General features: G+C 42.8%; 1 protein-coding gene across 1 annotated transcript in view; it reads right to left on the reverse strand.

Annotated features, from left to right (window-relative positions):
* Nucleotides 1–25,107, reverse strand: part of LOC125454646 (ADP-ribose glycohydrolase MACROD1-like) — an 880,504-nt gene that overhangs the window by 817,326 nt on the left and 38,071 nt on the right. The window contains exon 4 of the mRNA XM_048535629.2: nt 23,303–23,413. Coding sequence (XP_048391586.1) covers nt 23,303–23,413 — 111 coding nt within the window. The remainder of the gene's footprint in view (nt 1–23,302; nt 23,414–25,107) is intronic.

Genomic DNA, 25,107 nt, shown 5'->3' on the forward strand with positions numbered 1-25,107 from the left:
ATTGAATAGGTTTTTCCTTGATTAAAACAAAACAAGGACAAAAATAAATTGTTTGCTGGGTGCAATAACAACTTGCATTTTCATAGCATCATTAATACAATGAAATCTCCCCAAGGCACTTCACTGGAGTATCACGATGCAAGATAAAATTACACAGGGCAGGAACGCGCAGATAGAATCACGTCTGATCAACTGAATTCTAAGAAGCATCCTAAAATAGGGAAGTGGGGTTCAGAGTAAGAGGGGGTTGGGGCAATGGGGAGTGGATTTCAAGAGTTTGATACAAAGGCCTCTTTACTAGACAAATAAACGTAAACTTTCATCACATTAGGTATGCCATTCATCTGCAAGATGTACTGTCAACAGGACCAGAGCACATCATAAACGAAAATTCAGGTTGATGAGTCTTTCTACATAATAACCACATCAGGAAATAAATAAATTTCTAAGCAATTTTTGTTGTGATTGTTGCATCTATCAAGAGTAACAGAGATGAAAATGTTTAAAAAGGACAAATCCATCACAAGTAGTCAGAAAAAACTGATTAGCTACTGCCCCAGTCGAGAAGCAAGAGTGTGTCTGGGCAAAGTAAAGCATTTGCCAATTTGACATTCCATGACCTTTATTTTCTCTCAATTCACAGGATGACGGTGTTGTTGCCATTTATTTCCCAGAGGGCAGTCACGAGTCAACTGCATTGCTGTGGGTGTGGAGTCACACTTAGGTCAGACCAAGTGAGGATGGCGGATTTCCTTCCCTAAGCACATTAATAATCAGATATAATTTTCTGACAAATCAGCAACAGTTTCACGGTCAGCATTATACACTTAATTCCAAATTGTTATTGAACTCAAATTCCACCATCTGCTATGGCAGGATTCAAACGCCTGTGTGTGCGTGCAGCATTCGTGGCAGGAGGCTGACACTTGATAGTACAGGCGGTGCAGACATCATGGGCTGAATGGCCTCCTATTCCCTCCATTATAATTCTATGACTCTGTTTTACCTGGTTCTTTCTCATGAAAGTCAGAAACTCTTTCTGAACAAAACTGAGGCCCATTGTCAGGCACCATTTCCTCTGGGAACCCATTAGCAGTAACGCAACCTGATGTTGGTGGGTCTGGCAAAAACAAGCCAAGGTTTTAGAACCTCTCCCTAAAGCGAATGCACTCGAATCCAGGAAACATCCTGGTAAACCTCTTTTGGCCCCTTCCTAAAGCTTCCACATTCTTCCTACAGTGTAGGGATCAGAACTGCACACGGTATTCCAAATGTGGCACAACTAAAGTTTTACATCAGTGGAACATGACTTACCAACTTTTCTACTCAATTCCCTGATAGATGAAAGCAAGCATCTTCTTTATCACCTTATTCACTTGTGTTGCCACTTTCAGGGAGCTATGGACTTGCCTCCCAAGATCCTTGTGTCTATCAATGCTTCTCAGGATTCTCCCATTTACTGTATAGGTTTCTCTTGCACTAATCTCCCAAAATGCATCATCTCACACTTGTCTGGATTAAACTTAATCTGCCAAGTCTCTGCCTGAATTTCTAAATGGTCTATATCCTGCTGCAACATTTTACAACCTTCTCACTATCCATTATTCCACCAGTTTTCATGTCATCTACAAAATTTACCAATCAGACCACCTACATTTTCATCCAGATCATTTAAATATATTGCAAACATACATACATAAGTTGCACAGCATGTTGAACATTGTGGGTTGTCTTCATCAAGCAAACTGTAATAACACCCTCTTGCATCCAATTAGATATTTACACGGAATCACACAGCACAGAAACAGACCCGTTGGTCCAACCAGTCCAAGCCAAACATAATCCCAAACTAAACCAGTCCCAGCTGCCTGCTCCTGGCCCATATCCCTCCAAACCTTTCCTTTTCAGGTACTTATCCAAATGTCTTAAACGTTGTAATTGTACCCACATACACGACTTCCTCAGGAAGTTCTGTCCACACACAAACCACCCTCTGAGAAAAAACATTTGCTCCTCATGTCTTTTAAAAATCCCTCTTTCACCTTAAAAATGTGTCCCCTAGTCTTGAAATCCCTCACCCCATGGAAATAAAAACACCTATTTAACCTATCTATAACCCTCATGATTTTAAACGACTCTATACGGTCATCTCTCAATCTCCTATGCTTCAGTGAAAAGGATGATCCAGCCTATCCAAACCTTCCAAATGCAGCTGCATCTTGGCAAATCCCTTCTGAACCCTCTCCAGTTTAACAATATCCCTACTGTTCTGGTTTCCCAGTTACAGGACAGAATATTCCAGAAGAGGCCTCAACAATGTTCTGTACAGCCTCAACATAATGCCCAAACTCCTATACTCAAAGGACTGAGCAATGAAGGCAAGCATACCAAAAGTCTTTTTAACCACTCTGTCTATCTGTGTCGCAAACTTCAAACGATCATTTATATGCACCCCTAAATCCCTCTGTTCTATAACACTACCCAAGGACTGGCCATTAATTGCATAAGCCCTGCCCCTGTTTTGTCTTAAGTGACTCAAAAATAAATAGTCAGGATTTGACTTTCCATAAACTGTACCATCTCTCATGGTATGCTTGTAGGGCAGAGACAAGGTACTGCAAGAGTACATTTTTATCTGCTTTTTTTTATTACTTCTAGCTGAGAGAATGAAATTTGCAAATCCCATCAGGACCAGCTTCTCAACACCAGCGCTCAATACTGCACTTGCATTTGAAATCAAGCTAACAGAGCCATCAACCGTCCAACTTATTTTTATATACTGTTTCAAAACAGAATGTTTCGAACGGGGGACAAGGCAAGTTGGCATCTTTGGATACTTTTTCTAAAAGAAAGATTAACGTGCACTTTTTCCAGAAACTGCACACACAGCTCTCCGCGAAACATTAATTAAAAGATTGCTGAAGCTTGGAGTGAAGACAATGCAGTCTCATTATGTTTACAAATAGGGGAAAGGCCAGGCAATTAAGATTTCCAACAAGAAAAAAAGTACCGACTCGTTGCGATGTAAATTAGTTTCTATATTTCACAACCTCCAGTCTGTTTGGTAACTTGTGCCAGACGGATTGCCAGTGGGATACTATCTTAATCAAGCCAGAATCAAGGTCTGCAATTACTAGGTCTGGCTGTACATGTGTAAGACTTTGACCCTGTAAAACTTCAAATCCTAACATGACTCAGAATCGAAGCAAGGTACGGAGATTAAATATTCCAATCATGTCGTTCCCCATTTCTTGCCACTTTTGTCACTGTCAGTAGCTTCTGGCAGCCAAGTGGAATGACGAGAAAGCAAAATATACGTGAAATAATTTACTAAAACCTCAATCCCTGTCAACTCTGTGTAAAATATTTGTTCCTACCCTCCCCAGCCATGCTGGAGGAAGCCCTTACAGCCGGCTCAGAATGCCTTTTACACAGAGACGACAAGCAAATCCCGCCCTCACTAATACTGATGAGGTAAGGCACCATTGACCACTTGGGACAGCACGGTGCTTCAGTAGTTAGCACTGCTGCCTCACAGGACCAGGAATCCTTGGGTGACTGTCTGTGCGGGTTTCCTCTGGGTGCTCTGGTTTCCTCCCACAAACCAAAGATGTGCAGGTTAGGTGGACTGGCTGCACTAAATTACCTACAGAGTTCAGGGATGTGGAGATTAGGTGAGTTACCTGAGGATGGGTCTGGGTGGGATGCTCTGAGGGTCGGTGTGGACTTGTTGGGCCGAAGGGCTTGTTTCCATGCTGTAGGGGTTCTATGATCTTATGATTCTATGAACTTGTAGCGACCAAACTATTAATATAATTAACAAATAATTTTTCAAGTCAAGGCTTTATCGATTTAATTGAGTCTTTCATTTATTCTCTTGAAGTATTGCTCTTCCCTATCGATGAAGCTGAATGATGTGACCCCTGAAGGGATCTACATGTATAGGCACCATTTAGCAGACAGCTGTGTAATTGTGATGGTCTCCAGGGTAATGAAATACTGCAATCAGGTGCACAGGCAGAATCTAACAATGCATCAGATATTTTTTTTAAAAGCCGTTCTGTGCTTCAAATGCTGTCAATGGGATAAACAGAAAGGTCTGGAAGCATAAGTTCAAGGAAAATGCAACACATCTGACATCTATCGGGACTATGTCTCGTGAAACTGTACACTTTGAGACATGGACCCCTTTTCAATCAATAGTCCCAATTAATTGGCCGACAGAGAGTCATACAGCACGGAAACAGACCCTTCGGTCCAACCAGTCCTGGCCAACCATAATCCAAAACTAAACTCGACCCATCTGTCTGCTTCTGGCCCATATCCTTTCTTATTCATGTCCCGATCAAAATGTCTTTTAAATGGTGTAACTGTGCCTACATCCACCACTTCTTTAGGATGCTCAATCCATGTGCGAACCACCCTCTGTGTAAAACATTTGCCCATCGTGTCATTTTTTTAATCTCTGTCTCAATTGGATGACATCTTGGTGACCTGTCGCAGTTCACCTAAAGCTACAAATCTCAATTGTTCGCAACAAACAACTGCACCTCCCAGTCGCAAACCATTTCCACTCCCCCTCCCATTCTCTAGATGACATGTCCATCATGGGCCTCCTGCAGTGCCACAATGATGCCACCCGAAGGTTGCAGGAACAGCAACTCATATTCCGCCTGGGAACCCTGCAGCCATATGGTATCAATGTGGACTTCACCAGTTTCAAAATCTCCCCTTCCCCTACTGCATCCCTAAACCAGCCCAGTTCGTCCCCTCCCCCCACTGCACCACACAACCAGCCCAGCTCTTCCCCCCCACCCACTGCATCCCAAAACCAATCCAACCTGTCTCTGCCTCCCTAACCGGTTCTTCCTCTCACCCATCTCTTCCTCCCACCCCAAGCCGCACCCCCAGCTACCTACTAACCTCATCCCACCTCCTTGACCTGTCCGTCTTCCCTGGACTGACCTATCCCCTCCCTACCTCCCCACCTATACTCTCTCCACCTATCTTCTTTACTCTCCATCTTCGGTCCGCCTCCCCCTCTCTCCCTATTTATTCCAGAACCCTCACCCCATCCCCCTCTCTGATGAAGGGTCTAGGCCCGAAACGCCAGCTTTTGTGCTCCTGAGATGCTGCTGGGCCTGCTGTGTTCATCCAGCCTCACATTTTAAAATCTCAATTGTGCCTTTGTTTCCTCGAGATTCAAATATTCCATTTTCTCCTGATCAGACTGTCACCCTGCACCCTGTTTCAACATCAGTGCGCTCAGCATTCAGTTGTGCCGACCCAAGCTCACACCAAGACCCAAATCAACAAATTTTATTTTCCTTTATCCATGCGATGTGGGTTGTGTCAGTTGTAATTGCCCATCTTCAACTGCCCTGAAGCGGGTGGCGGTGAGCTGCCTTCTTCAACCACTTCAGTTCATGTAGTATTTAGTTATGACGGACTTTAACCCAACAAAGAACGAACAGTAGGTTGGTTCCAAGTCAGGAATGGCATCTGGCCTGGAGGGAAACTTGCCGGTGGTGGCATCATCCCAGGTATCGGCTGCCCAATGGTCCCATTAAGCTGCACCGTCAGAAGGTCAGTGTGCTCCAGTCAGCCTATGGACACACCGACTTCCTGTTCAAAAGAAACTGTACCCAGACCTTGGAGGTCTGTGAAGCTGCAGGAAATATTAGAGGGAACGCAGCTGCCGCCCTTGACCTTCCGGATGGTAGAGGTCGTGGGCTTGCAAGGTGCTTTGCTGAGTTGCTGCAGTGTACAGCACACACTGCTGCTACTGAAGGCCGGTGGCAGAAGGAGCAAATATTGAAGGTAAAATTGGGGATGGGCATATTGCCAGATTTGGAGCTCCACAGAGATTAGAAAGAAAGAGACACAGAGAGGGGGTGAGAGAGAGAGAGAGAGAGAGAGAGAGAGAGAGAGAGAGAGAGAGAGAGAGAGAGAGAGAGAGAGATGACATGGAGACTAAAGACAAATGTGAACGTGAGGAACAGAATTGTTAAAATCAAGACGTTGTCATACAGAGAGCCAAAGTACACCATCAAACACAAGGGTTTGAACTGGACAGCAATCAAGCTAGGGCTGATAAATGCCGAATAACAGATTTCCAGTCACTTCTCTCTCCACTTCGAATCAAAAATTGCCTGGATTTGACCTCTCAGCTAGCACAAGCTGAACTATTTAGATTTTCTTTATTTTTAAAAGCCTGTCATGTTTGTCGTTACAGAATCAAGTATTTTCCACTTTATTAGTGATGGCACTGTACATTCTGATCTCAGTCAATGGTATTGGTAAATTGCAAAACAAAATTCCACTAAGTGCAGGTAGAAAGCTTCGCACAATAAAATTTTACATTGAGCATTGAGATTTATTAGCAAGATGCTTTCAGCCTCTCACTTCTTAACATTCATTTTAACCTTCCCATTATTAAGTGTCTGCAATGACAGGGTCAAAACTTTGGCACAGATGAGTTTTACATGGCAGCACGTTTTCCATCAAAATAGACAGAAATCCATCAAGGTGCAACAGATTCCATAATTAAAGGTAAAGTCATCACAGTTCTGCCAGACCATAGGGTTGGTTTAACCTGAGAGTCACCATGCCTCAGGCAAGGGGAGAGGTTACAGTGAAGAGTCCTTCATGGTAACCTCAGCCAATACAGGAATTGAACCCACACTGTTGCCATCACTTCACATTGCAAACCTGCAGTCCAGCCAACTGAGCTAATTATGATGAAGGGTCTAGGCCCGAAACGTCAGCTTTTGTGCTCCTGAGATGCTGCTTGGCCTACTGTGTTCATCCAGCCTCACATTTTATCATCTTGGAATTCTTCAGCATCTGCAGTTCCCATTATCTCTGAGCTAATTATCATCAAGGTTACATTGATCAAGGTAAGATTCTCTTACAATATCACCATTCAAGCCTCTAGGTAACCAAGTAAATACTCAGTATATATTAGAGAGTCCAATGAATGTTTTCATTCCTACATTATGACGACAAAATCAATGTGACCAATTAATGGGGAAGAGAACGAGATGCAGGATGAGGTGGCTGCAGTAGCAACAGCAACACAGAAGCACACAATCAATTAGTCATCCTGTCTGGAGGCCTATTCTCCTTTTCAATATGACATATTGTATTTTATTTCAGGTGTTCATTGAAACATCTTAACATTCAACCAAGGCTCCAAAAACACTACAAGATAAATTATCTGCTCGTCCCGTCAGGGACTCAAATTCTGGAGAATGGCTTAAAACCATAGTTGTCTAACTGAGTAATGTAAGCGCCACATACAAAGGATGAGCACATTAACATCTTCAGAAGAATGAGAAAGTAAACAAAGACAAAAAAAACTAACTTTTGCTTTAAAATTGCTGTTAATAATCTGATTCTCCAAGGCAATTAAGTGATCAATAATATCAGTATTTGCTTCCAATTTATACATCAATTGTTTAAATTAACTTAATAAGTTGCTTTAAACACAGACTGATCTGTCGTAGTTAACACTTGGATTCTGAAGGAAGCTTCAGAATTTGGTGCAAATGCAGATTAACACAGAAATTGTGAACCTCTTGTCTGTCGTTCACAGTTCTGTGTTAGGTTGCGCTATGGAAATTCTTGAAGTCCCAAGTAAAATTAAGCCTTGTTCAATGGGGTGCAATTTGGGCACGTGTACCTAAGTACAGTGAAAAGATTTGTTTGCAAGCAGTACAGGCAGATCATAGGGAGCAAGGACATACAAATCATAGGGTGCTTAGACAGAGTGAGGCATACAGGTTACACTACACAACAGGTGAGTAATTTGTACAGACGTAGAATTTAGGTTTAAAAGCGTCCAATGGTTATAAGAAAGTGAGAATAAGATCTGCTACAGGGAGCCAGGAAAGAGGTACCTGCTGTCACTGCCACAGTGAATTGATCATTATTTAACAATGAGAGAGATAATGGGAACTGCAGATGCTGGAGAATCCAAGATAACAAAGTGTGTGAGCTGGATGAACACAGCAGGCCAAGCAGCATCAGAGGAGCAGGAGGATGAGAGGAGCATTTCTGAAGAAGGGTCTAGGCTCGAAACATCAGCCTCCCTGCTCCTCTGATGCTGCTTGGCCTGCTGTGTTCATCCAGCTCCACACCTTGTTATCACAACTTCCCTGCTGTTCTTCAACAAAGTAATTCTCTGGAATATTTCAATCGACCTGAGCGAGGAGACAGGTTTCGGGCCTAGACCCTTCATCGGACAGGGGGATGGGGACAGGATTCTGAAATAAAGGGAGAGAGAGGGGGAGGTGGACCGAAGATGGATAGAGGAAACGATAGGTGGAGAGGAGAGTATAGGTGGGGAGGTAGGGAGGGGATAGGTCAGTCCAGGGAGGACGGACAGGTCAAGGAGGCGAGACGAGGTTAGTAGGTAGGAAATGGAGGTGCGGCTTGAGGTGGAAGGAGGGGATAGGTGAGAGGAAGAACAGGTTAGGAAGTCGGGGACGAGCTGGGCTGGTTTTGGGATGCAGTGGGTGGAGGGGAAGAGCTGGGCTGGTTTTGGGATGCGGTGGGGGAAGGGGAGATTTTGAAGCTGGTGAAGTCCACATTGATACCATTGGGCTGCAGGGTTCCCAAGCGGAATATGAGTTGCTGTTCCTGCAACCTTCGGGTGGCATCATTATGGCACTGCAGGAGGCCCAGGATGGACCAGTCATCTAAGGAATGGGAGGGGGAGTGGAAATGGTTCGCGACTGGGAGGTGCAGTTGTTTATTGCAAACCGAGGGGAGGTGTTCTGCAAAGCGGTCCCCATGCCTCCGCTTGGTTTCTCCAATGTAGAGGAAGCCGCACCGGGTACAGTGGATGCAGTATACCACATTGGCAGATGTGCAGGTGAACATCTGCTTGATATGGAAAGTCAGCTTGGGGCCTGGGATGGGGGTGTGGGAGGAGGTGTGGGGGCAAGTGTAGCACTTCCTGCGGTTGCAGGGGCAAGTGCCGGGTGTGGTGGGGTTGGAGGGGAGTGTGGAGCAGACAAGGGCGTCGCGGAGAGAGTGGGCTCTCTGGAAGGCGGACAAGGGTGGGGGTGGAAAAATGTCTTGGGTGGTGGGGTCGGATTGTAGATGGCGGAAGTGTTGGAGGATGATACGTTGTGTCCGGAGGTTGGTGGGATGGTACGTGAGGACTAGGGGGATTCTCTTAGGGCAGTTATTGGGGGAGTGGGGTGTGAGGGATGTGTTGCAGGAAATGCAGGAGACACAGTCGAGGGCGTTCTCGATCACTGTTGGGGGGGGGGGGTGTGGGGGAGTTGCGGTCCTTGAAGAACACAGTCATCTGGGATGTGCGAGAGTGGAATGCTTCATCCTGGGAGCAGATGCAGTGGAGGCGAAGGAATTGGGAATAGGGAATGGAATTTTTGTAGGAGGGTGGGTGGGAGGAGGTGTATTCTAGGTAGCTGTGGGAGTCGGTGGGCTTGAAATGGACATTAGTTTCTAGCTGGGTGCCTGAGATGGAGACAGAGAGGTCCAGGAAGGTGAGGGATGTGTTGGTGATGGCCCAGGTGAACTTGAGGTTGGGGTGGAAGATGTTGGTGAAGTGGGTGAACTGTTCAAGCTCCTCTTGGGAGCAAGAGGCGGCGCCAATACAGTCAATGTAACAGAGGAAGAGGTGGGGTTTGGGCCTGTGTAGGTGAGAAAGAGGGACTGTTCCACGTAACCTACAAAGAGGCAGGCATAGCTGGGGCCCATGCAGGTTCCCATGGCCACGCCCTTTGTCTGTAGGAAGTGGGAGGTAATTAAAGGAGAAGTTGTTGAGGGTGAGGACGAGTTCGGCTAGGCAGATGAGGGTGTCGGTGGAGGGGGACTGGTCAGGCCTGCGGGACAGGAAGAAGCGAAGCGTCTTGATGCCATCTGCATGAGGAATGCAGGTGTATTGGGACTGGACGTCCATGGTTAAAATGAGGTGTTGGGGACCGGGGAATTGGAAGTTCTGGAGGAGGTGGAGGCCGTGGGTGGTGTCACGGACGTAGGTGGGGAGTTCCTGGACCAAGGTGGAGAAAATGGAGTCCAGATAGATGGAGAGGAGTTCAGTGGGGCAGGAGCAGGTGGAGACAATGGGTCGACCAGGGCAGGCGGGTTTGTGGATTTTGGGAAGGAGATAGAAGCGGGCGGTGCGGGGCTGGTGGACAATGAGGTCGGAGGCTGTGGGTCGGAGGTCACCTGAGGTGATGAGGTTGTGAATGGTTTGGGAGATGATGGTGAAATTGTTTTAATAAAAAACATCGGTCTCAGTAAGAACTCCTGACAACATGTAGTCCGGCCCTGAAAAGTTTGGAAATTTATTAAATCTCTACTATGATTATTAAGTTTTTAAATTATTAATGTAAAACAGATTAAGCATTTGTTCATGATATTTCAAATTATACATTAACTCAGTGCATATGCGTGTGGCCCAATCTTAATTTCACTCTCCAAATTTTTTAAGCAGTCATTTGATTTGTTAACGCTTTTCATTCCCTGGTTGCCTTGCTGGCTGTCTGTGAAAATTCTTCAATGCAATTGGCTGCTTAGCCAGCTCACTGGCCTTGTCATTCCACATCAGCAATTGCTGATAGATAACGTGAAAAATCAACAGCATGGCGTAAATGGTGATGTTCTCAGCACAGAGACGGCAATTTGCTCCATGCAATTTCTTCAAGGTCTGAGGTGAATGCTCTTGGTTTGTCACTGAATTACAGAATCCTTACAGTGGAGAATTGGGCCGTTAGCCCATCATGCCTGCACCGGCTCTCCAAATGAGTATCCCAGTTTAACGCCTTTTCTTCCCAACTAGCCACAAATCATTGATCATATAGGGAAGGCAATAGCCTAGTGGTATTATTGTTAGACTATTAATCCAGAGACCCGGGTAACATTTTGGGGACCTGCGTTTAAATCCTGCCACGGCAGATGGTGGAATTTAAATTCAATAAAAATCTGGAATTGAGATACTAACGCTGTTGTCACTAAAAATTGTCGATTGTTGGGAAGGATTTAGGGAAGGAAATCTGGTCTGGCTTACATGTGGCTCCAGACCTACAACAATGTGATTGACTCTTAACAATTAGGGGTGGCTCTGGCCAGGAATGTTCATATCCAGTGTATGAATGAATAAAAAGCACCTAACAGCCTCAAGATGTGTATTCAGAGAACATCCCACTCCACATCAAAGAGTTGAGCTGAGGCTTCAGATCTTGAGAGAGGCTAAAGTTTTCAACTAAAAGCCTCAATTATTTAAAAGAAAAACTGATAAAAATAAAAATATATAAATGAAATGTTACTGTGAAATATATAACTGTTGAATTTCTAAAAAAAATTCAAACTATTAATTTTTGGTAATAGGGCATTTACTTTTCTGACAGAACATTAATGGTGTTAGATTCCGCAGAAGCAAAATGCCTAAAATTGAGTATCCTTCAGTTGCTGTAAGAGCAAGCCTCCCAGCAGCACACCAAGGGTAAGACAGCATCTGGAACCCGAGTTAAGAGGGCAAAGCAATGGGCGTATTTCCTTAAACAGTGAAATTTCAAGATTGGGAAATAAACAGTGGAAGGTCTGAAAAAGAGGGTGAATTTGAGTAGGTGACTTCCATGTTAAATCAAGACTGAAAGAGAAAGAAAGAATTGAGAAGAAAGGCTGAATTGAGAAAGAGAGAGGACAGCAAGGAAAGGCAAGGCAAGGCAAGGCAAGGCATTTAAAATTTAAATTTTAAAATTCACATTTGCAAAATCTCTCTGAACAAACGCAAAACAGAAAGGAATACCGCTCCAAAATTGCAATTGTCAACCAACGATGTCAGACTAAAATTCATGAGCATTTATTACAGCCTGAGATTAGTTATTCTTTTTGTGCTGGCTGGTGGTAATTTTTCATAGTGTGTTTAATGAGCAAATACAGCACGAGGCAGGATTATAACAAACATACACAGGGAAGAACTAATAAGACTCTACCCACCCTCCTGCCTGGCTCAGATACCTAGACAATAAATAAAGATCTGCAGAAGAAAACTGAGGACTTTGAAATGTTAAGAGGGTATACTAGAATTTCTATATAGAAACAATAAGACAAATAACTAGCTGCTCAAAGTTTCAAGAGCAAGAAGAATACTTTAAAAAAAAGGCAACGCTAAGCAAAGAAATGTCAGCATTTCACCCATTTATTTGATTGACGTAGAACGCCACAGAACTCTCTTATAGAGAGCAATGTGGAAGGCAGCTGAAAGAGGGCTTGACCTAAGTGTAGTTGTTGGACGACAGATGTCACTAAGCAGCTACAGAGGAGCTGTAGATTGATGGTGGAAGAGGAGACAAGTGTGACGTACTGTGGCAGCCAATCCGCTAGTGGGAGCAGCTATAAATAGGACAGGAGGGCAGTCAGTACCTGTCTATCATGTGGACATTCAGAATGGAAACACTAAATATGAAAAGTACACAGTGCAGTGATGTAATTCAGACCAAAACTTCCAAATATTGCACGTTTAACTGCGCATCACCTGAAGCTGCTGTGTCTTTCACCCATGAATATCAGCGAGTGCCATCCAGCCTTGCTAGGGCTTTTCTCGATAGCAAATTTTGTCCCACTTTCTCTTTATTGATTGCTTCCGAGAAGGATATGGGTTGGGGGGGAGGGACACTGCATCAGGACAGGAGACTGAAAGCAGCCAATCTGCAGAAGGGCGCTGCGTGGTATCTGGTCAATTAGTGGACCAGGAATTATTCGCATGGAGAGCAGAGGTTTCAAATGGATTTGTTGAGACACTGTGCAGGATGTCTTCTGCAGAGACTAGAACACCTCTCAGAGTGCCTAATAACCCAACAAGGTATTTTAATGGTTGTGAGATAACAAGGTATAGAGCTGGATGAACACAACAGGCCGAGCAGCATCAGAGGAGCAGGAAAGCTGACGTTTCGGGCTGAGACCCTTCTTCAGAAATTGGACATTCATCCAGCTGTGTTCATCCAGCTCTACACCTTGTTATCTCAGATTCTCTGGCATCGGCAGTTCCTACTATCCCTGGAACCATTTTAATGGTTGCGTTCCTTCAGGATAATTTAAAGATACAAATACAAAAGCAAAACAACAGGAATACCAGAAATCCAAGACAGCAGAAAATTCTGGTAAAGTTTAGTAGATACATTCTTCTTCACTCTTTCACAATACATGAAAATTTTGGACAAGGCCAACATTCCTTTTCTTGTTCCCTTGTGAGACATGGGTGTCGCTCGCTGGGTCAGCATTAGTTGCCCGTCTCTAGTTGCCCTTGAGAAGGTGGTGGTGAGCCGCCTTCTTGAATCACAGTGGCCCATGTGCTGTAGATAGACCCACAATACCCTTACAGAGACAGTTCCAGGATTTTGACTCAGCAACTTGTTGTTCATCTCTAAATGCCCTTGAACTGAGTCCTGCTACGCCATTTCAGAGGGCAGTTAAAATTCAACCCCATTGTTGTAGGTCTGGAGTCACATGTAGACACAGCAGATTTCCTTCCCCAAAGGGCATTAGTGACCAGATCGGCTTTTATGACAGACAATCGTTTCATGGTAAAAGCCGAAAGAACTGTAAGTCAGAAACAAAAACCGAAATTGCTGGCGAGCCAACACTTTCCGAGCTACCATCAGCTCTGAGGAAGGGTCACTGGACCTGAAATGTTAACTCTGATCTCCACACAAGTGTTGGCTTACTTGCAGAAGATTGTGTTGGGGGAGGGGTTAAGGAGTAAATGATAGGTGGGGATAGAGCTCAAAGAGAGAGAAGAACAGTTGGATGGACAAAGGAGTGGAGAACAATCAGGCCATGAGGGTGAATAGCTATTAATGGGGACCATTAGTGGCTAACAATGGGTTGTGTGTAACAGCAGACCATGCGATGACAAGGCCTGGTGTGTGGGGGTTGGCCTAAGGACATGAGAGAAGCTCAAGCCCTAAAGTCATTGAACTCGATATTGAGCCCAGAAAGCTGCAGGGTCTCCAAGCGGAAAATGAGGCGCTGTGCTTCCAGCTCGTGCTGAGCTTCGCTGGAGCATTGCAGCAAGTGGCCAGGGAACAGAAGTGGCAGGCAACTGGAAGCTCAAGACCTCCTTTGCGAACCGAATGTAGGTCCTGCAAAGCGATCACCCAGTGTCATGCTCACTATTACTGGCATGAGCTTTTAATTGCTGATTTTATTAATTAAATTCAAAATTATTTATCTGAATTTATTGATTGAAATTTAAGTTTAAATTCCACAACTGCCATGGTGGGATTTGATTCAACACCTCTGCAGCATCAGCCTGGGCTTCTGGATTACTAATTCAACTCCAATACCACTCCACCAAAATCTACCCCTGTCTGGTATTATCTGTTCAGAAAGAAGCAATCATGTCTCAGGTTGATAGCCTTTCAACATAGAGAATGCAGATGTTTTCACAAGAGAATGTTCATGTTCGTAACAAAGAGACCACAGAAATTGTGGCTGATGAGAGTCCATTGTCTGGAAAGAGGTTGATAAAATTGATCTGTAAATCCTCAGGTCTCTGCCAGCTTTCAAATTCACTGCTGCATTTTTTCAGAAAAGCATTCAGAACAGAAAAAGGCAACACACTGCCACCTGCAGGTCAGTGAGCATCAATACTGCCACTGTTTTATAAAACTAACGTCACTCTTCAGCATTGAAAGGGATCCTGATTTAGAAATCATGTCACTTTTTTTGCACGTCAAGTAGTCCTTTACAAAAATATTCTGCAGCAGTGGCAGACAAAATTACATAAAAGATAGCAAGTGAGAACCTTGGAGTTTACTGCAAAACAAATTAAGGGCAGGAATAAAGATGTCTTGCTGCAAATGTGTAGAGCCTCAAACCAATCACGCCTGGAGGACTGTGGACCATTTTTGCACAGGACAGAAAAACTTGTCACGGAATGTGCACAAAGATTCACCAAATCAATCCCAAGGACTGCAGGCTGTTCCCAGGAGTCGACTGGAGTTAAGATGAGACCGGCCGTCACTGAATCATGCAATATTCTTAGGGCAGGGTAGATTCAGGAAGGATGGTCAATTAGAGGGTCTGGAACCTGGGGCAAAAGGGAAAGGCTATTTAGGATTGAGATGAGCAGGAAGCCTTTCACTAAGAAGGTGCGGACCTTTTTGAATTCTCCAGCCCACAGAGGCAATGTGGGGGTTCCATCACTAAGCATGTTCAGATCAGGGATTGTTGGTTTCTTTCATGTGTAGAGACCTAAGTGACAAAGGGATAGTGTGGGAAAGTGGAAGATCAGCCATAAGCTGGCTGAACAGCAAAGCGAGATCATGGGGCCGAATAGCCTTCTCCTGCCCCTATTTTCTGTGTTCACTACTTGTGTGACACAATTCCAGTGCAAATGGTTCAACTCATCAATGATGCAAGGAAAACCAATGGTGTTTTACAGGCAAGATTTAAGTTACTATAAATTTATCTGATAAATATTGAGGCAATTATTCATATTGCCAGAAGATAACAATAATGATTTTAAAACATTTGCAAGTAAATGCATTCCAGCTGTTATATTCATGGTTATGATATGAAAAGGTCTATGTTTGTTGCTGGCATGAATTAAATAGCTCATGTTAGTTAATTGAAAAAAAACACAAGTACATTAAAATTAGTCACGCAAAAAAAACTTGCCCCTTTCCATAACTTTCCAATCATTCCAAAGAGTTTTCTTACAGAACCAGACAAAAGCCTGTGAGGTAGAACAGTAGGTAATCTTTACAGGATCTTTCTTCACCCAAATGCTCATCTGAAATTAACTCCCCAGACTTCTAATAAGCACGAAATGGCTAAAATGGTACATTCAACACTTCAGTGTTCAAGCAGAAGTTTTGAACTCCTTTCAAATGAACTGAAAAATTAACTGACTCTCCCAAAAACTACAGTACATGCGTAAGATATAGTTAGCCTTAAATATTAAATTGATTTTTAATTCAAAACATTTCAGTATCAAATTAAAAGAACAAAAAAGAGAGCACTGTGCAAAATTAGTGTTAAGCCAGAGGATTGTGAAAGTTTCAAAACCCATTAAATAATGGCCAGAAAAATGATAAAGAGGGAGAAAATAAACTTTGAGAGTAAACTAGAAAAGTAATATCAAGGCATCCAGTAAAAGCTTCTTTAAATATATCAAAAGGAAAACACAGAACTCTCAGAGAATGCAGAAGGAAATGGCAGAAGAGTTGAATAAGTACTTTGCAACAGTCTTTACTGTAAAAGACATAAATAGCATCGCAAAATGATTAAATAATCCAGGGACAAAGGGGAAGAGGAAAAAATGCACAAAAAATCACTCAAGAAAAAGTACTGGGGAGACTAATGGTGTTAGAGGCCAATACATCATGTGGACTTGATGGGTTTCATCCTCAAATGTTAAAAGAAATAGCTGCAGAGCTAGTGGATGAACGGGTATGATCTTCCCAAATTGTGGAAAACACTCAGTTGATTGGAAAATGGCCAAGTAACACCCTTACTCAAAAAGCAAAGACAATCAATGCACAACTTCCAGGCCAGTTAGTTTAGCATCTGTCAACGAGGAAAATATCAGAGTCTATAATAAAGGATGTCAGGGATGTGATAGAATACTCTTCACTTGCGTGGATGAGTGCAGCTCCAGCAACATTCAAAAAAGCTCGACGCCATCCAGGAATTGCAGCCTGCTGATTGGCACCCAGTCAACCACCTTCAACATTCAATTCCTTCACCACTAATGTACAGCAGCAGCGGTGCATTATTTATCGAGATGCAATTACAGTTGCACTTAGATTCATAAACATCTTTAAAAAGGTCATTAGTTGTGTTCACTTCATTGTTTAATTTATTTTTTAATTTAATCTTACTAATCTTATTTTAACATGTTATTGTTTTATCTTGTTTTTAAGTGCTTATCCCTCCAACCCATGTGACACAAAGCACCTTCAAATGTAGGGCAAGGAAAATGAGATGCTAAACCTAAAAATTACAAGGTACTGCAGAGCAAATTAACTTCCCATTGAAGGATTCCCTCACACCTAGCCAGAATTGCTCAGAATTGGTTTAATCAGTCATATTTCTGAATTCATTTCCAGGTTTTACATTTGAAGATGTAGATTCTTGGTTCAGTAATTAATTGAACTGCCAAAAGAAATGGATCAGCAGAGTCACTCTATAGATTGTCAGAGCTGCATCGCACAAGAATTTATCCTTCCTGCACCTGTTCATTAAAAGCAACGCTCCCAGATTCACAAATTGATTGCAAGTTTACATTGCTGTGACGTACTCACAACTTTATAATGAGGTTCTGAACGGCAACCCACAGGAAAAATAACACCTAATGCAATCCAGTATGCATAGAAGCTTTCTACCTTGATCTTTTATATTTAGGTCACAAAGGCAAAGTTTTATGCAGTACAAAGTGAGATGAGCTAATAACGCCCTCACCAAAGCAAATATGCAATGAAACCTCACACACTGTCCAAACATTTACATTTGACAAGAACAAATCACCTGGTCATTGACATTCACCTGTGACATATCTCAGTGATGCAGTCATCAAAAAGAAGTCATTATAGTTAGCATAATGGATGTTCCTGTTTTTTTAAAAAAACAAGACATCAGCTTAAGCCACTTCAGTCCTTTTTAATTGAAGTATGATAAATATCAAACATGAGACATTGGTTTCGATCAAAGTTCTGTCAATAAAGGAGAAATTCTGGATGTGAGTTTGCTTGCTGAGCTGGAAGGTTAGTTTTCAGACGTTTCATCACCATTCTAGGTAACATGATCAGTGAGCCTCCGACGAAGCGCTGGTGTTATGTCCCGCTTTCTATTTATCTGGTTAGGTTTCCTTGGGTTGGTGATGTCATTTCCTGCATTGGTGATGTCATTTCCTGTTCGTTTTCTCAGGGGATGGTACATTGGCTCCAAGTCAATGTGTTTGTTGATGGAGTTCCGGCTGGAATGCCATGCTTCTAGGAATTCTCGTGCGTGTCTCTGTTTGGCTTGTCCTAGGATGGATGCGTTGTCCCAATCAAAGTGGTGTCCTTCCTTATCTGTATGTAAGGATACGAGTGATAGTGGGTCATGTCTATCCTAGGACAAGCCAAACAGAGACACGCACGAGAATTCCTAGAAGCATGGCATTCCAACCGGAACTCCATCAACAAACACATTGATTTGGAGCCAATCTACCATCCCCTGAGAAAAAGAACAGGAAATGACATCACCAACGCAAGAAATGACATCACCAACCCAAGGAAACCTAACCAGATAAATAGAAAGCGGGACATAACACCAGCGCTTCGTCGGAGGCTCACTGATGATGTTACCTAGAATGGTGACGGAACGTCTGAAAACTAACCTTCCAGCCCAGCGAGCAAACTCACATCCAGAACCTCAACCTGAGCTACAAATCTTCTCAAAACTCGCTAAAGGAGAAATTAGCAGCTATATCTAACAAATCCACACTGGTAAGCTATTGACCATTGTCAAGACCATCAATATTAATTGCTCGTATACTTAGCTGTTTAACCTGATGAACAAAATGCTACAGTAACTTGGCACTCCCCAACATCAATCATTACGACACAGTACAGTGGGCTGGATTTGCTCTAACTCCATTTACAACTTTACTGATGACAGCCATCACAGTGGATCCAATCTTAAGCAATGACAAGACAGCGTACAGGAAAGAGATAGGCAGCTTAATGGCTTAGTGTAAAGACAACAATCTCTCCCTTCGTGTCAATAAAAAGGAGTTGGTCATCGACTTCAAGAAGCAGAACGAGGGCATACCCTGTCTGTATCAATGGTACTGAGGTGAGGATGATTGAATGCTTCATTTCTAGGAATGACGATCACCAATCTGTCTTGGTCCATGCACGTCGATGCTACCATCAAGAAAGCTCACCAATGCCTCCATTTCCTCAGAAGGCTAAGGAAATTTGTCACGTCCACAACGGCTTGCTCATTTTTATACATGTGCCGTAGAAAGCATTTTTTCCAGATACATCACAGCCTGGTAGGGGCAACTACTCTTCCCAAGGCTGCAGGAAATTACAGAGAGTTATGAACACAGCCCAGTCCATCAGGAAAACCAGCCTTGCATCCATTGATTCCCACTGCCTTGGGGAAAAAGCCAACATAATCAATTACACCACCCATCCCGTTATACTCTTTTCCACCCTCTCCGGTTGGGCATAGGATAAAAAAGTTTGAAAACGCATATCAACAGATTCAAGAACAACTTCTTTCCTGTTGTTATCAGACATGTGAATGGGTCTCTCATATACTAGAGTTGGTAAATCTCTACACCTTCTCTGTGGCTGTAACACTATATTTTGCAAAAGGGTTCCGACCCAAAACGTTGACATTCCTGCTCCTCAAATGCTGTCTGACCTGCTGTGCTTTTCTAGCTCCATATTTTTTGTCACTATATTCTGCATTATGGTCTATTACCCTGATGTAATTATGTGTGGCATGATTTGTCTGGACAGCACGCAAAACAATACTATTCACTGTATCTCTATACGTGACAATAACAAAAGCACAATTTAAAAAATCCAAAATCAAAAATCAGAACAGTTTGGGTCTAATGTAACCCAGAACAACCGAGCCCTGCAACTTTTATGGAATTCTTGAAAGCAATCCAAAGCAAAGCTGCAAAAGAAAACAAAGAAGATGAGCAGAAGCCTTACAGACTTGAGAAAGAATGAGTGAGACATGGAGCTTCAACGGAATCCACATACATACTTCACCTTCAATGAGAAGGAGTTTGCAAATTCCAATTGTACAAGATGCATTTTCCATTTCCAACTCAGTCTCAAGTCAAAAGGTTGAATTTTGACACTTTATTAGGTGCACTGTTAGTAATTTTATGTTTCGTGCCAACCTGAAAACCTCTAACATACAGCTACAAACATGTCAACCTGTCCACGCACTCTTCATTCACTGGGACAAACATTGAAAATGGAAAAAAAAATCAACAGAATACTTGAAGCATTTGGTCTTATTTTTTGAGAAATTATTGTTTGATTGCCAACAGTAAGAATTTTAATGTGTATTGCAGTACAAAATTAATTATTTTAATGTTTTAACAACTGAACATTGCTGGTCATATACTTGTGGCCATGCAATTGAGAAGTCCCAGAAGTGTTTGAAACCTTCAGATCAAACACAATCAGAAGGCAGGGAGTGTACAACTGGAGGAAGGAGTAGGAAGAGGAAAGGATGAGAATTTGGGGAAGGAGGAGGAAGGGGGAGAGGAGCATGAGAGAGTGTGGGAAGGGGAGGAAATGTGACAGGGGTATGAAAGAGGGAAGAAGCGTAGGAAATTAAGGCAAAATGGAGGAAGTCAAAAGAGTTGATGGACGCTTGGAATAGTCTAGGAGGGTAGCACAGAAGATGTAGAAATAAAGAGAGATGAAGAGTGGAGGAGGAGAGAAGGAAGGTGAAAAGGGAGATTAATGTAGAGAATGGCAGGCAGAGGAGACGTGTACTTCTGGGCTTCAATCATTAAACAGCAGACCATTGTGGGAACTGGAGTGTAGTTTGGCTAAGGACAAATCCCAATCAGCTCAGGAATGCTTTGCAAGTGAAGCGGTGCCTGTTTACTCTCGGTACTAAGGAAAGTAGTATGAAAATTGGGAAGGGGATTAGAATAAAATCTCTACCTCGTCACTGAGGAAGATGGGATTTATTTGCTCTTAATTTACATGAGAGGAGAAGGGTTCATTGGGGAATGGTTTGCACACAAGTGAAACTGTGGGCAAAAGAAACAGTTCTGATTTAATTGTAAAAAATTTCAAACATTGTGGTTCAGACTAAGGATTAGCATTTCTCCTCTGGTCTGGCTATTTTCTGCTCAATGGGAGGATGGTAGTTGTGTTTTGCCAGGATTATGTTTGTTGGGGTTTTGGGCTGGGATTGCAATTGGGCTTTTGTGCTACATTTCCTGCTATTCAAAGTCTCTACACTTGGTGAAATGTGGGTTTCTGGTGCGAACTGGAATCTACTCACACTGAGAGGCTCTTGTTCCAATTCTGGATTTGGTTCTCTGTGGCAGAGAGCAGAAAGTTTTGTTTTTAAAAATGTGTTCTGCCGTATTAGTTCACTTAGCAGTTTGCTGCTCGGTGGGTAGAAGTGAGGCTGATTAGTTTCAGGTACAATCTTTCAGAGATGTTGGGGGGGTGGGGGGGGAGGTCACACATTGAGATCTCCCGGCCCAGCATGAGGCAGCTGTGCTTGTGGTTTCCCTTTCAAAACAGCCACTGATGCTTGATAGGAGAATTTGGAACTTGAATTTCCAGGCAACTGTGGGGAAAGGACATGGCAAATCTAACAGCCAGGGAATTATTTATTTTTCAAATTTATTCATTTGCAGAATGTTTTAACCACTCACTAGGTCAACATTTATTGCCCATCCCCAACTGTTGTCGAGGAAGTGATGGACAGCTACCAATTGAATGATGGTCCATTATTCAAACATACGCAAACGTAGAAATTAGGAGCAGAAGTAGACCTTTTAGCCCTTCAAGCCTGCTCTGCCATTCAATACGATCATGGCTTGTCCTCCATTTCAATGAGAAATTCCTGCTTTCTCCCTACACCATCTGACACCTTTAAAATCTAAAGAACCCTCCTTTCTTGAATATACTCAAAGACTCAGACCCTACACCCTTCTGTGGTGGAGAGCTCCAGAAGTTCACTAACCTGAGTGAAGAAACATTTTCTCATCTCAGTCCTAAATGGCCTACTCCTATCCTGAGACCATTTCCCCTGCTTCTAGACTTCCTTAGACCTGTATCCTTTGGAGTTTAGAAGAATTAGAAGTGGCTCAATTGAAATGTAGAAAATCCTGAGGGGACTTCACTGGTGGATGTTGAAAGCTTTTTCCCTGTTGAGGGAAAATCTAGAACTAGGGGGTCACATTAAAATAAGGAGGTGCCCACTTAAAACAGAAATAAGGAAGCTTTGTTTTTCCCCTCTCAGAGGGTTATCTAAGTTTTTGGAATTCCCTTCCTCAAAATAAAAAGGCAGTGAATGCAGAATCTTTGAATATATTTACGGCAGAGGTAGAGAGATTCTTGATGACAATGGGAATGAAAGATTAATCGGTGGTATGCAGGAATGTAAATTGAGGTTAAAATCAGATTAGCCATGATCCTATTAAAGAGCACTGCAAGCTCAAAGGGCCGAGTGGTCTGCTCTTATTCCTTGCTTGTTTTTTCATATGCAGTGCACCATATTAAGCAATGTTGGCTCAACCATCTGGAAAGCTTTTGCTAGATTCTTGAAAGTTAGAATCTTTGAAGGAACAAGCACATCAGATTCAGATTCTTCCTGCTTTTCTTCGCCACAATTTCTTTGATTTCAAGGTTGTGAAGTACTTCGGAGCCACTGTAGACGGAGTTATCATTCAAACAGGCAACGGCCAAAACAAGCTGAGTGGCAATTCTATAAAACAGGAAGCTGCCCAGGAATGTTGCACTGTGGCACACATTTGTTCCTCTGTGCTGCTGGAAATCAGGTCAGAACCGTGCTACCACAAATCAGATATGCGTTATTGGAATGATAGGCACTAAAGTCAAAACCGTGTCAGTGAAGACTACGTCAATTGAAGATTACCTGTACAAGCATCTCCCTGCACAAATTTAAAGACAGCCAGTCTAAATGAAATGAAAAACTTTAAATGATATTGCTTGTCATAGCAGCTAATGAATTAACTGGATGCCATTGCATCAGTGTACAATCTGTCTTGTTATGTTAAAGATAGAATGTTTCCATTGCATCAAACTGGCATTCGTCTCATTATCAGACAACAAAGACATTACCTGACTCAGTCCTCATTTGCACTCATTGCTGTACTGAATGACTTCACTATATTTTTAAAAAAAGAACAATAGTACCTGAGAGTATATTTGATGCAACTGTTCCATATCCACATTTTGCAGCAACAGTCAGAATACATTGTCCAAATATGTATACTCGTTTTCACTTTCTTACCTTATTCAGGGTTCTGCAACATAAATATATTTGGCACAAATCCATTGAGCGGTTGAGTAAGCAATTAAGAGACACTGTATAGTTTAGTACTGACATGACACTCATAAACCAAACACGGAATAGTGTTTAACAAAACAGAGACACCAGGGTAAAAGGTCTTGAAATTTATCATAGAATATAAATATCACTCTTAGTTGATTGATAGGCTTACTGTGGGAATTACAGTCAAAGACCCAACAATCTTTTTTTTCCTCACAACCATCCTATCTCATTAGATTTTAATTCAAGTACCAACCTGCATTCACAACTGCGTCAATTTTGAGCTTTGTAATATCACCTCGGTACAGTGAAACATTCTCGTTCAGCTTGTGAGTTTTTAGGACTGGCGCCTCTTCACCTTCTTCACCTGCAAACGTGAAATCAAGTTACTTATTCCCATCTGTTCAATGAAAGCACCGAGTTAAGCAACAAAGCTTCAGTGGTCAGAATGTCGACTCACTGTCACAGCATGTGGTTGAAGTAAATAGCTCAGATTTGTTCAAAGGGAAACGAGATATGCTTCTTGGAGTTGGACTGCAATTTCTCATTCATTCATTCTTGTGACAAAAGATGGCTCATGGATGCTCTGATGGAAACATCAAAGAACTTGTTGGGGCACAACAGGGCACTGAAAGATGCTGAGATAATAAGGTGTAGGCCAAGTGACATCAGAGGAGCAGGAAAGCTGACGTTGCGGGTCTGAACCCTTGTTCAGAAATGCGCCTACTATCACTGAAAGATGCTGTATTTGCAAGTGAGACCAGAAATAGATGTCACGAGAGCAGTTTTTCTATATATATATTCATTTCCAGGATGTGGGCCTCACTGTATTGCCCGTCCCTAACTGTCCTTCAGAAGGTGGCGGTGAGCTGCCTTCTTGAGCTGCTCCAGTCCACCTGCTGTGGGCTAACCCATCAGAGAGGCAATTCCTGGATTTGGACCCAGCGACAATGGGAGGAGCAGTGATAAATTTCCAAATCAGGATGGTGAGTAGCTTGGAAAGGGACTTGAATGTGGTGGTGTTCCCATGTATCTACTGCCCTTGCCCTTCTAGATGGAGATGGTCTTGAATTAGGATGTGCTGTCTGAGGACCTTTGGTGAATTTCTGCAGCACATCTTATAGTTTCAACATTCTGCTGCAGAGCGTCAGTGGCAGAAGGAGTGGATGTTAAGTAAATCCAAAAAGGAATTCAGGATAAACCTCTTTACCGAGGTAATGAATAGTACATGGACCATAAAGAGCAGCATGGAAATTTGGGGCTGAATGGCCTACTTCTATGTAGTAAATGCTATGAAATAGTGTGCAAGACATTCACTTGCCTCAATATTTTTAACATTGAGGATATAGGAATAAGGGAGGCTTCAATTTTATATTGTAGGGGTCGGTTCACTTAGCTAGCTGTACGGCTGGTTTACAATGCAGTGATGTCAAACACATGGGTTCAATTTCCAAACTGGCTGAAGTTACCATGAAGATCCCATCTATTTAGCCCCACCCTCACCACCTGTCACCTGTTTCCAAAGGGTTATCAGCCAAATGGTTCTCTGGAACTACAGCAACTTTTAAATTGCTATGTTACCTACACAAAAAGTTGGACCAATCAGGGATGAATAGGGGAAAAAAGTTGAAATGTCCACACACTCAGCTACAAAATGGGGCAAAGCCTCAGAGAGAGATAAGAAAGGCTAATCACTTGGTTTGTGGTCAACATATTTCTATCCTACTCACCCAAAATGGTAGAGATGCTTCCTTTCCCCTAAATATTTCCCCTGCTTCAAGCAGTAATCAAACCTTCTGTTATGCACCATTAGAACAATATAAATTAAATCAAACTGTCACTCTGAAAGTCTTAATAAAATGTACATTTGCAAGAACATGATGGATTCCAAATCATTGAAACACACACCAGCCATCTTGTAACATCCACTAAATGAACAGCAACCAGGCCTTCAATCCTGAGCTGAGATAATGGGAACTGCAGATGCTGGAGAATCCGAGATAACAAAGTGTGGAGCTGGATGAACACAGCAGGCCAAGCAGCATCTTAGGAGCACAAAAG

This window comes from Stegostoma tigrinum, chromosome 9 (assembly GCF_030684315.1).
Source record: "Stegostoma tigrinum isolate sSteTig4 chromosome 9, sSteTig4.hap1, whole genome shotgun sequence".
Lineage (NCBI taxonomy): Eukaryota > Metazoa > Chordata > Chondrichthyes > Orectolobiformes > Stegostomatidae > Stegostoma > Stegostoma tigrinum.